The 12927-nt window shown below is 41.0% G+C and overlaps 1 protein-coding gene across 8 annotated transcripts in view; it reads left to right on the forward strand.

The window, feature by feature from the left end:
* The window catches only part of rgs12a (regulator of G protein signaling 12a), a 45448-nt gene that overhangs the window by 20498 nt on the left and 12023 nt on the right, over positions 1 to 12927 (forward strand). For 5 of the 8 annotated variants that reach the window (XM_015050341.1, XM_015050340.1, XM_015050345.1 and 2 more), the window contains 13 exons: positions 3003 to 3024; positions 5181 to 5213; positions 6870 to 7039; positions 7724 to 7816; positions 8575 to 8718; positions 9222 to 9404; positions 9528 to 9678; positions 10288 to 10385; positions 10601 to 10792; positions 10910 to 10983; positions 11066 to 11192; positions 11606 to 11702; positions 12859 to 12917. In XM_015050341.1, the coding sequence (XP_014905827.1) occupies positions 3003 to 3024; positions 5181 to 5213; positions 6870 to 7039; positions 7724 to 7816; positions 8575 to 8718; positions 9222 to 9404; positions 9528 to 9678; positions 10288 to 10385; positions 10601 to 10792; positions 10910 to 10983; positions 11066 to 11192; positions 11606 to 11702; positions 12859 to 12917 (1443 nt within the window). The remainder of the gene's footprint in view (positions 1 to 3002; positions 3025 to 5180; positions 5214 to 6869; positions 7040 to 7723; positions 7817 to 8574; positions 8719 to 9221; positions 9405 to 9527; positions 9679 to 10287; positions 10386 to 10600; positions 10793 to 10909; positions 10984 to 11065; positions 11193 to 11605; positions 11703 to 12858; positions 12918 to 12927) is intronic. The other 3 variants (XM_015050342.1, XM_015050347.1, XM_015050346.1) reach the window with 1 other exon arrangement.

Genomic DNA, 12927 nt, shown 5'->3' on the forward strand with positions numbered 1-12927 from the left:
ATGTAGAATGAACAACGCTTTTTAAGTATAGCATTTTTGTCAGTTTAGTTTTTTCATGGAACAATTAAATTAAATTTCCACAAATGAATTACACTAAATGGGCCAGCAATTTAAAAAAAAAATCTGCTTCTCCTTCAGTAGGTTGTGTTTTTACACAATCACACATAAATATGAACATCTCAGAAGAAAATGTATCCATCCTCTCTTCACTAAAGTTTTATTTTTCTTGATTTAAAAACCTAGAAATAGAAATGAAGTGGATGTTCTTTAAAACGACAGCAAATATCCTATTATAAATATTTCTATGTTAGCATTTAGCACTCCTAGCATTGTGAAAACAACAGTCTGAGTATCCTTTCATAAAATGTATATCATTGCCCCCCGAAATTTCTAAATGACTGCCAACAGTACCAAATATGTCATATTTTACAAGAGACAAAGGTTGAAATCTCCAAATACTGAAACAGAATAACTTTACTTTGGTCACCCTGCCTGTTATCATCTGAATGTATTGCTCTCTCTCAGCCTTAACATGTAACGATTTGCATAGCTTTTTAAATCTCTGCAATTCCTCTTAGTTAACAAAAAGGCTTTTTTCAGTTTCCACATCCACACCAAACGGTGTTGGTGTCAGCCTGATCTGGTAGCACTGAGGTGTAACGCTTTCACTGATCAGTAAAATATTATAGACCACCAATCAGCACTGATAGAATAGGATGATACCAATTAGGATATCTTTGTAAAAATAAACAACACATAACTTATTTTCACAAAAAATATTGGTTTGCTTTTCACATACAAAAGAAATCCTGGTACATATTATTTTCTCCTTTGAACGTTTAAATCAATTTTCAGGAGAAATGAAGCATTTTCTCATGCTAAAAGGGGTAAACCTAAGCCAACGTTAATCAAATAGCTAGCACAGCCAAGTTTCCATAGAAGCTAAACTTTATTCGTTGTCAGCTGTTCGATCTTTTTAGCCTTGTTTTATGTCTCTGGCATGAGTACAGCTGCAACAATGAGACATTGCATCAACTCCATGTGTCAGAACGGCGTGATTAACTAGAACTCTCCCACTCTTCTCTGAGCAACCTCTGCTCTTGCACAAAGTAGGTATTTATCATATTTGTCAGCCATACATTTTCTGTTATAGGCCCTTGACCCTTGAGGCATTTCTAACTGCTAAAACACCACCTCATAATTTCAGCATTTAACCTGTGGACCTTTCGCTCGGCCAAAACCAAAGTTGACGTCACACTGTGTGACAAGATGGCTGCCCTGTTGTCCAGAGTGAACTCTGCCCGCGTGGAGTCAGAGCTTGAGGTTTTGCCATTTTTAGATCCAGAGGGACAAACAGATGTAGTGGGTGCTCTCTTTCTCTCTCTCCTCTTTCTGCTTCTCTCTTCTGTTTCGGGGTGTTCTTCATGTTGGTCCTCCCCTCCTGTGATTATTGAACACATGCTTAGCCACCACAGAAGAAGCGGTTTTTGGGTGTTGACGATTGTAAGGGTGGATTCAGCAGCACGGTTGTAAAAGAGGCTGTGACACGCAATTAGTGGTTTGGTGGTCTGTGTCTGATTGAGATTTTACATGTGGCCGGTCCTGGAATAGAACCGAACGTCATCCCCCGCCCCCTCCCCCACCTGTGTGCTTTCAGAAGGCCAATTGGGTCTACACAGAAGTTCACGTGAAATCATTTTAATATTTAGTTGTCAAATTATCTGTCCGACAGCTTTCGCTTTACTTCTTTTTTTTTTCTTAACATCCCAGCTCTTAGAAAATGATTTAAAGGCTAAATATCTGTGTTCCTCATAAAGCCTGTAAAAGAAAAAAACCTTGTTTGTGCATTTTCTCAGTTTTGCATATTCTCACTTTGAAGTGGGAGATCAGAAAATACCCCACTGCAAATAGTCTCTCCGTTTTCAGATTGTGTCCTCCAACGCACCAATCCTTTGCGAGCGTTCTTGAACCGAGTCCCAGGATATTCTTCCCAGCATTTAAATATAATGGTGAAAACAGCTTGACAGTTTGGGCTTAGAATGTTCCTCAGCTTGCTCTGCACACACACACACAAAAATTACATAAGTGAGTACACTGTTAACATTGTCCTTTGTTTTTAGAATATCATAAAACCAAAGTTTATTTTCTTTTAAGTGTTGTTAACTGGAAGTAGAAAGATTATCAGAGCAAATTCATGTCGCAACATTCGTGGTTAAGTGCTGCCGCGTCATGCTTTTGCCCTCTGTCACACATTACAAGTATCTACAAACGTTTGATTTCAACGTCAATGCAGAAATGCTTATTACTTGACAGCTCGGAAGCCTAATCCCCAATCCCGGATGGGCTGCGAATGTGTGAAGGTGTGAATTTTTCAGCAAGCCTTTTCGCTGGAATACTTTCTGATGCAGGAATAACACCTCCGCTGACGTGTGAAAACGACTTCAGCTTACAGTTATACAACGCCGAAGGACCTAGAAAACAGAAAGAGGAGCTAGAAAAACTTCTACGCCACAGGAAAAGAGCAAAAATGACCGTGTGGATGTTGGTTTTCGAAACAGTCATGCAAGTAATTATGGAGGATTCAACGTTTGGCTGCCATGGCTACCTTGTGCGATTGCTCAGGGACACGGGTCACTCACTCCCTGCATTAGCAAGTAAAAGGAGGGCCATTGCAGCCACTGATGGCCTCTCAAGTAGACAGCCTTGATGGCTCCTTGTCGTTGTGACTACGTTGAGAAGGAATGTGCTGCAAGGAGGGGAGAGAAAGGGTGGGTACTGAGTGTGTGTGGAGGCCAAAGGTCCACCCACGAACAAACGAGCGGGCTGGTGGAAGGTGCAGACTCACAGTTCCAGAAAGCAAACCAGGGAAAACACAAACCTCAAAGCAGCTGGGTGTGATGCCAGAGGAAACTCTACCAGCAGATCAGGCTTCAGCCTCTTCTCTTAGCACTGTGGGTCATGAGGGCAGCCTCTCATTCATGTCTCTCTTTGTTCTCTTTCAGTCTGCAGCTTCTTCAGATGGTGGTGAGTACAACTTACTTTTTCTATGTAAAAATCAAATCTAATGTAAATCCTAAGCTCTCCTTTTTATCTATCCTTTTTTTGTTTTGTTTTGTTTTTACTAACTCAGTAAAACTCTTGCGGCTTCACCAGCATTCTGTGTTGTATTCATTTGCAAAGTACAAAATGATAAAAAAATAAAAAAAAAAACAGCCTAATAAATGTCCCTCTCTGGGGATGGTGTGTTCACTGCAGGCAGTATGCCTCATTAACAAAGGATGTTTGTTGAGGGTGTTTGGGGTTCCTGTCGGGTTAGCGCCCATGCTGTCTGGTCGTCGCTTTTTATAGCGCTCTTGGCAGCACTCTCAAGTCTGCAGCAAAGAGTTCAGCGGAGCTCCTTTTGTTACTGCTGATGTGGCTCACACCCTCTTTAAAGTTGTAAGGAAGATCCCACAGCTTTGGTCATGTTGCATTAAAGCAATAGTTTGGGTTCTCTGAAGAGATTCTCTCTAAAGTTGCCAAGATTAGTTTCTTTACTTAATGTAGACAGATGGGATAGCTCAGAAAGAAGGTAGGAAAATGAAGAAATACTCAGAGAAGTGGAACGCCAACAGCTGCTTTGATGTGTTAATGTATTTTAGCTGCTCAAAACAAACATAAACTTGAAATATTGATATCTATGGGGCGACAGTCTGAGATTGTCACACCATAGTAACCTTGAGTAAAAATACCACAGTATCAGTTATTACACAAAGAAATTGCATAACACGATTAAAAAACAGCTTGTGAATCATCTCGTAGCTTTGCAGCTGTAGAGTTGCATTGATAAGGGAAATGTTCTGGACCCATTCAGTTTTCACATATTGGGACTGGAGATCTTTCCAGTCTGCAAAATTTGTCCTTTTAGTAAGTGTAAGGAACTCATAGTCACTTTCTTTCAGCCAGCTGGCTAGCAGTGCGCTGGGGCAGCTCTGTTTTACTCTACGCTCCACACAGTTAATCTCTACCAATCTCCTTGATGTAAGTAACCGATCCATGCCAATGTAGCCCAATGTTGTTCAGCTTTCTTCTGTTTCTGAAAGCTAATCAACGTCCCTGTTGCTGCACAAAATTACGCTGGTGGAAGCTGACCTGCCGATAACAGTTTTGGTCAGTTTTGATTTCTTTTAAGACAGAAGAACGCTATTGAACACTATTTTTCTCGTCTTTGTAACAGCAGCACCCTTAAATAATTTACATTACAAGCACATAAAAACGGCACACCTGGTTTTTGTACCTCATATAGGCAGTTCCAATAGGAAGTCTGAGTGAATATTCAAGAGAATGTGAATACTAGAGATCTGATTAAAAAAAAAACACTTTCCTTTTTAGTAGCTTCTGGCATACGTTTCCTTTTTATGAGTTTATTTTAGACACCTTAGTGACACTGAAACATGAATCAGTTTTGGTTTAAATGGCTAAAATCAATCAAAAACAATAGTTTACTAAGTGATTTTTACTGCTTCTGGGATTTATTCACCTAAGCTATAAACTCACAGCGTAATGACATCTTTCTACATGTATGGGGTTAATGCTGTAAAAAAAAAAAGAAAAAAAAACTTTGCTGAAACTACAATAAAAAAGTTTTCAGTCTGTTTAGTAAACTCGAGCAAATGGCTTGTCAGCTATACTTAAACAGCCGCTCTCAGTAACACAGTCTAACAGATGGTTTTATGGTGTTGAAATAAATAAACCCACACCAAGTTTCTGTATGTAGTTTTAAAAACACTCCTACTGAGTCAAAGGAACTCGCACTAACAGTGGGTTTAAAAGGTCACACTGAGGCCTTAGTCATACTCTCTGATGTCGGCTACTATTTATGGTGTTTTTTTTTTGTTTTTTTTTTTGTTTTGTTTTATTTTTTTTATTTCACAAGGTCATATATGAACTGCACCTGTTTGTAAATCCTTCCCATTCATGCTTGCATATTAGCAGCATGAAGACATGCATAGCTGCAACTTTAAAAAAACAAAACAAACAAGCAACAAACAAGTGTGTTTTTGAGACCAGGCATAAACCTAATTCCTGTTGTCCATGGCGACCAGTTAACTGCTCAGAATGAGAACGACTGTGCATCTGTAACCAGCTCCGCTGTGACCTTTTTGTTTTCACTGAGCACCCCTTGTTTGGTCTGCCCACAGCTCTCAAGTGGCCATCTGCCGTCATGATAGCAGGTACTGCTCAGGCTAAGGTGCTACTTTAGTCGCCCACCAGTTGCTAAATAGTTGCCCGCTCTTACTCCTTGTGTGCCTGTAATCAGCCACAACCCCCGCCCCACTCTCTGCTCCTTTTATGATGCTCTCTTTTTGTCTCTCCGTCCCTATAGCAACATCTGCTGTTTCTTTTACTTTATATTTTTTATTAGTCCACTCTAAAATTTCGGTTCTGCGCTACGAAATTGACCAGCAAGACAGCAACTGCAAACCTCAGTGTGCAATTTTGAAGAAATCCTTGCTTATAATGAAGCGGTGGTTTAAGTACTTGTATAGTTTTAGTCTGTTGTTGTACAGGAAACTTTATAAGCAATAGAAACAGTCAGAAAAAGGTTGGCCATTTAGCACCCTCCACAATTATTGCCACAACTCATAGAGCTGTGTAGAAAAGGCTTAAAATATGTGGTTGCTATGACGACTTGGTGACCCTAAGATGCTACTTTTTCCTGCGATCAGCTTTGGAAGTTTTTTATTATTATTATTATTATTATTATTATTATTATTATTATTTCCCTTACCATCTTTTTTATAGAATGTAATGGTCATCATTCAGCCTCATTTGTTCTAGTTGTTTAAAACGTTTTAATTATTAACATGTTTACTGTTTCCCAACGTATCCGTCTTACTTGAATGGCTTTTTTTTTTTTTTTTGTCTGTCTTTCCCATTTTTTAGCGTTATGGGCCTCTTTGTCAGGTCATGTTTATGGCGAACTCTATTTATACTCAAATGTCAGATTTTGTGAGTTCTGGTCGGAAATAACACCCTTTGAGAACTGTAATCATGGCGGGGGAAAGTGATAGAAGTATGTTGTTTTTTTTTCTTGTACTGCTGATAGTAGCACCCCAACAATTAGCAAACCACACTGCTCCTCACGCTCGCAATTAAATGTGTTTCGTACCTGTGTGGCACAATTCGCAGATCCAAGCTGTGACTCCAAACTAAACACAACATTGCACCCTAGAAAAAAGGGAAATCTTAGAAAATTACTATTCAATCTCCTACAAAAACCTACAACTTTCAGTTGCATTTATGTTAAAGTTGCTCGATATATCAAATTTCAACTGCCATCTAAATGTCTATGTGTACAATGTCATAGACAGGACTGCTTGGATAAAGTGTTCATATAGGTGCAATTTATGTAAATTCTGGTCTATGTTATTTCTGGGCATTTTGATAGGAAAAAGTCAGAAAATGGTGGATTACATGTTATAAGTATTATTATCCCAATAATCTGTAATAGTATTGCAAAGATATGTTCTCAATATCATGCAGACCTAATTTTGTTTATAGAAATAGCTGTGGCTGATTTAATCAAAAACTGTTTCCAGAACTAGTATTTCTTTACTTGCTGAAATAAATGTGCTCAAATTCAAGGCGGGATTTTCTTAAATATTCCATGGGATGTAAAAAAGATTTTACTTAAAGGCTTTTTAACACATCTTCATCGAGGATGCGAAGGTTTGTGCACGGAGCTGTATCCTTTGTCTAATCGTCATGGAAAAAATGACTATTCTTTTTTTTTTTTATTTCCTTGACTGTGTGCAATAACACTCAAGGGTTTTAAGTAAATAACAATTTTCAGTTTCCTCTTTCCTGTTACATTTTGCTTCTTGCAGACTACAGTGGAATCCAGCTGCAGGGATGCTGCAGTCATAGCAGCCTGACCAGCAATGGCAGTCTTCCAGGGGCCGGCGGCCATCGGGGGTCCGCGGATCACCGGGTGGCCGGCTGGTCCACCTGCTTCGAGCGGCTTCTCCAGGACCCCGTGGGTGTGCGTTACTTCTCGGTAAGTCGATGTAAAGTTTCTCTCTGACCCAAATGAAGACGTTTCCCCCCCCAAGTTTTCTGGGACAGTTTATGCTGTAAAACAGTGTGAGAAAACGTTTTTATTGGTTCAGTTGGTTCTTTCGTTCTTTGTAGAGAAATATTGTCCAGAATTGTGGCTGTAATGATTCAACCATTCTGGCTTGTGTGATTCCTTGGAGGAATTGGTTAGTTATGAACTTACACCTTGGGGCTTTGCATTTGCTAAATGTCACGTACTTCATGAAGTACATGACGTCTTTAGCCAAAGTCGGAGCCAACAGTGCACATATCTACATAGTCATGCATTGTGTGCTGGGATTTGCAAATGGTTTCAGTTCAGAATAGTTGATCAGAAGTCATCCTTTTAAGCAGAGCCACCTTTGTTGTACTGTACTCTGTCCTCCCATACTAAAGATGTTTCGTTGAACGTAGCGCATGACACCTTCAGAAAGCTCGGCGATAAGTGCTGGCTTCAGAGATCCACCTCCCTCCACACTGATCAGCTTCTCTCGCCCACACCATCCTGCGCCCACACTTACAATACACCAGTCTTCACCCAGTAATTTCTGCCCTCACTAATGGTTTCAACGGCAACAGCTCTGGGTGAGACAAGAAAACAATCGGCTGTTTCCGATTATATAAAACCTCTGGTTTGCCTCCACAGGAATTTCTCAAGAAAGAGTTCAGTGAGGAGAATATCTTGTTCTGGCAGGCCTGCGAATACTTCAGTCATGTCCCTGCAACAGACAAAAAGCAGGTAAGAGCAGCTACAGATGAAACCAGATGGTGCTTATTATAGGGGTGAAATTTGATGTGATCCCTCCACACTTATTGGCACCACTGACAAATATCTTTTATAGAAGTTACAGGGCAGGAGATTTATATTTTTTTGTACAGTTTTCACTTAATTACTACTCTGAATACGCCATTTAACAATTAATCAATTACCAAATCGGTTGACAATGATTTCAGACATCATAATGGATCCAATTAATTTTTTCTTCCCTTTTCCACTTTTTGAAGTTCATCAATGAGCTTCTAGTAGATACTCCCAAGATTTCCTGTTTCACTGGGCTGTAAATATGATCAGACACAAAGACTTTACACTTAGCCGCTATTCAAAATGGGAAAGCTAAAAAAACAATAAATAAATAAAAATAGCGCTATGGAAAAGAAATTGTATTTTCAGATCATTTTTACATTTCTGCATCTTCATTTCCCATTTGTTTGTCTGTCCTTCGTGTGTTTTGAGTGGATATTTTAAAAATCTTTATGTAGAGCCCAAATTTAGTAGATAAATACTAAGTTTTAAGACAAATGACTTGCTGTTTAAAAACTAAAAATCTGGACCTACAAAAGTGCAGGAAGATTGTACTACCGGTAAATCTCCTAAGTTCACTGTTGGAGAATTGCAGCAAAAAGTGTTTTCTTGGACATTGCCAGGTTTTGTCACCAATATTTAAATACGCTCGTGTGACGCAGCAGCTATAACCTCACCAACTCTGCCGCCTGCAGTTGTCCCAGAGAGCGGGGGAGATCTACAACAGCTTCCTGTCCAGCAAGGCCACCATGCCAGTGAACATCGACAGCCAGGCCCAGCTGGCGGACGATGTCCTCACCTCACCTCAGCCTGAAATGTTCAAGACCCAGCAGCTACAGGTACTAGAACCCCTGCGTGTTTAACGTCGGCCGTGTTGTTTGAAGGAGTCAGCTGTTGGTAGCGAGGGCATCTTCTGGAAAGCATTAATACAGGAGGGATTCCTTGTGTTTTCGGGGGTTTGCTCTCATCTAGCCTCAATTCGCTTTGTGGAAGCATATTGAGGTTTTTCTCTCTCTTTTTTTTCGGTGGCCATCTGGGTTTGTTTACAGAAAGGCTCAGAGGCTTTACCAGAGAGATAAACACAAACTGGCATACACCCACAGAGAATCCAACACACATTATGCAGACAGGGAGCCATAGACATGCAGTCAAAGATCTGTGTATTCCCAGCTAGTACATTAGCATGATTACGTGTGGACGCTTAAGACTGCTGTCATAACATCAGCTGGAACTGCATGTCGTTACTGGGACTGCCTCTCTTCTTTGTTCTTCTTGTCTTCACACTCTGGATATTATTAGACTCCAAATGTTCAGTTTCTCTCTGTTCTCCGTGTGTCCTTAGATCTTTAACCTGATGAAGTTCGACAGCTACTCGCGTTTCCTGAAGTCCTCCCTCTACCTGGAGTGTCTGCGCGCTGAGGAGGACGGTCAGCCGCTGCCGGATCCCTACCAGATCCCCTGCAGCCCCGCGCCCTCCAAACACAGCGCCAGCTCTGACCGCTCCACCCTCTCCACTCCCAAAAAGGTAGCAATTTTTTTTAATTCTTTTTAACTCGTTTTCGTTGCAAGTGCCATTTTTGACATCTTTTGCACATGTCCAGACTCAAGGGTAAAATGTGATTTTTGGTTTTTTTCCCCACACACACAGGACATCAGAAAGCAGAGGTCAGGGAAGTCATTAAATGAAGACACCAAGGACGAGAGCGCAGATAAGAAGCGCGGCATCTTCTTCTCCTGGTCTCGCAACAGGAGCTTTGGGAAGGGACCAAAGAAGAAAGACATCGGAGACATTAATCTGGGTGGGAATTAGTGACCGTTGTGCTCTGATTGCTGAAACCCTTAGCATTCTTAATTCTTGAGCTACGGCTAAATGTTCATTTAACCCTTGCTGCAGACTCAGCAAAAGTATTCATACCACTTGACCTTAAAACTACAATTACAGCTTTAACCGTTTTTATTGGTGCTTGATCTGATTTACCAACAAAAAGTCCTTTTACCTGAGTTTTGCAACAAAGCAACCGTAACATAATGGTGCCAACCCTGTGCTTAAAATTTGGGAAGGCTTGCAATGTTCACACCTTTTTAAAACCTAAAGTTGCTGTAAACCAACATAATCCTTTGAACTGATATTGACATCGATATTTCTCTTCCTTTACATTTTTTTCTGTTTTCTTTTAATTTTTTCGAGATGCCACAAAAGGGAAAATTCCCTAAAATGCATCAATACTGCATCGGAAGCTTATGAAGCTATGATCTCGTCAATTGAACTTTAAAAATTGTTTAAAGTTATCTTAGTACGTGCAAACCTCTGAAATTGAAAACAAAAACTTTTGAATGATCCTGCCATGTTTTTTAGAACCACTGTTCTAAACTTGAAGGCGTTTTCTCCGTCCTCTGTTGTCCTGCAGACTTCTGGGGCAGTAACGGCCGGAGAGAGTCCCAGGGTTCCCTGTCGTCAAGCGCCAGTCTGGAGATCCCCAATTCTGTCTCTGCTGCCAAAATGGAGGTAAGTTCCCTCTGGTCAGATCGCCATGGAAACACAGAGCCTGAAATACCACGATTTAATCGTAATAGGCGAGAATTTCATCTTTTTTTTCATTTTTTTTTTCAATTTGTTTAAGCCCACACACTGTTTTTTTTTTTGTTGTTGTTTTTTTTCTTGAGCAATATAAACAAAGGTGAGCGTTAAATCGCCTGGTTTCATGAATCCCGTGTCCTCAGTCTGACAATCGCCACTCAGTCGGCGCGTGGGAGCGCTCGTCCAGACACTGCAGCGTGCTGCTGCCCGACGGCTCCTGCTCCTCCATCACCCTGCGGCCCGGTGCGTCCATCAGAGAAGTCCTCCAAGATCTGTGTCGCAACATCTGCGTCAACATTGCTGCCGTGGATCTGTTCCTCGTGGGAGGAGAGAAGGTTAGGAAAGATTTTCTTTAACTTATTAAGATAGATAAGCCTTCTCTAATCTAATCTGGTTAGACAAATGTAAACAGAATCCAGTCCAACAGGATGTTTTGCATTTCCTTCCTCTAGCCTTTGGTTTTGGATCAGGACTGCATGACTCTCTGCTCGCGAGACCTAAGGCTGGAGAAGCGTACTTTGTTTCGGTATGAAACTTTCACTCAATTCCCGTCGTGTTTCTGCTTCAGCTGCCGTCCTCCGTGACTCTCGCCGTGTGTTTGCTTTCAGGTTGGACCTGGTGCCGATTAATCGCTCCGTGGGTCTTAAAGCCAAACCCACGAAACCAGTCACGGAGGTCCTCCGTCCCGTGGTGGCCAAATACGGCCTGAATCTCGGTGATCTCGTGGCCAAAATAGTGAGTTCTCCCCGGTGGCGACAATGCTTTAATGCTTTGAGACACAGCAGCCTGTGCAACAAGGGTGGAGTATCATGGTCGGGGGGGGGAAGGGAAAGGAGACGACCACATCCTTTTCCATCTCTACATGGTGGTTAGAGCTCTGACTCAGCCCAGCATGTGAAGATGGAGCAGCAGGGCTACAATTAAGAATGACGGCACCCCTCAAACATGCCGACTCTTTGGCCCACTCATTAACCCCTGTCAGGTTTATTTTAGTCCTGTGGGCTTCCAGGCATTATAGCTGAATTCATGCAGCAGACCAAAGCCGAAAGAGGGCTTATAAATAAATCACAGACGAACACCAGCCACATTGTGCGAGGTATTTACCGAGCAACAGGTGCAGAAGCTAACACGCTGTGTTTCGGTATTAGAGCGGAGAGACGGAGCCGCTGGATTTGGGGGCCCCCATATCGAGTCTGGATGGCCTGCGTGTTGTGCTGGAGCGGGCAGACCCATGTTCAGGGAAAGGTGAGTCACCCGACACGAGTTCCCCCTTAAAATACCTCCAAACAGTCCCGGCGCTTTTATATTGGTTTTCAAATCGTCCCATTTTGTGCACCCAGCAGTGCCTTGCAAAAGGTATTCACATCCGTTTTCAAATTTGGTTTTTTGGTTTTTTTTAAAAAAAAAAAAAAAAAAAGGAAGGAAAAATTTGCTTGTAGTATTTGTGCTGAAATCACTGAAAAAATGCTATGTAGATCCGCAGAGGAAAGAACCCCGCAGCATGATGCTGCCACTAGAATGCTTCAGTGGCATTGTCAGGGTTGGTTGTTAGTTTTCATTTTAGAGCATTACATTAAAGCACAACATTAAAAATGCAAATAAACAAATAATCCCTTTTCTAAATAAGAAAATAAACATTTTATTGTCTAAACTTGTAGCAAAAGATACAAATGCAGCTAAAAAAAAAAAAAAAAAACCTCATTACTTCTGACCCCCAGTGTCATGTAGGGCAGATGTTTTTTTAACCAATTAATAATTGGACAGCAAAAGGCTCTTAGGAGATTTTTTTTATTTTTTACAGAATTTGAACCTGGTGAAGTGAAAACTATGTCGTTTTACTATATAGACAGTTTTTTTTTTTTTCGTTTTTTTATCTTTAATGCACATGTTTTAGATTTTTTATAAAATTCTGGCTTAATTACTGCTCTGAGCATGTTGCTCTTTCAGCAAATGGCCCTTTTTGAGTTTATAGACTCCAGTTAACAATTAATTGATTACTAAATTAGTTGAGGATTTTTATGTTGCCAATCGCTGGCCGATTGGTTCAATCGCTGATTGGTCAGCCTGTTTATGTCTGGTTGTGTGATTGGTTCATTTGAAGCTTTTTTTCCTCTATAGTTCTTTTTTTATCTAAACACAAACTGTGTGTTGCTCTACCAACACAGTTATTTCTGAGCACTTCAAGTGCTGCTGGAGTCCTCATCACAGCAGATTTTTCATCCTCTTAATGCAAATGTAAAACATTCTGAAAACCATTTTCCTCCACCGAGACAAAACATTAAGAAGTCCGAGCGAGGCACTGAACGGTTTTACAGAAGGAGATCTGTCTCAAGTGTCCACTGCGTCTGCCTCTCTCCAACCTGATGAATTTTAATGTCTTCTCTCCATGTTTGTCGGATAGAAAAATCCAAGTCTTCCTCCCTAAAAGGCCACCCTCCGACCAGGAGCTTTTCTGCTGCAGTGAGTACTA

Source organism: Poecilia latipinna, unplaced genomic scaffold (genome assembly GCF_001443285.1).
Source record: "Poecilia latipinna isolate Pla-1442-1.1 unplaced genomic scaffold, P_latipinna-1.0 Scaffold986, whole genome shotgun sequence".
NCBI lineage: Eukaryota > Metazoa > Chordata > Actinopteri > Cyprinodontiformes > Poeciliidae > Poecilia > Poecilia latipinna.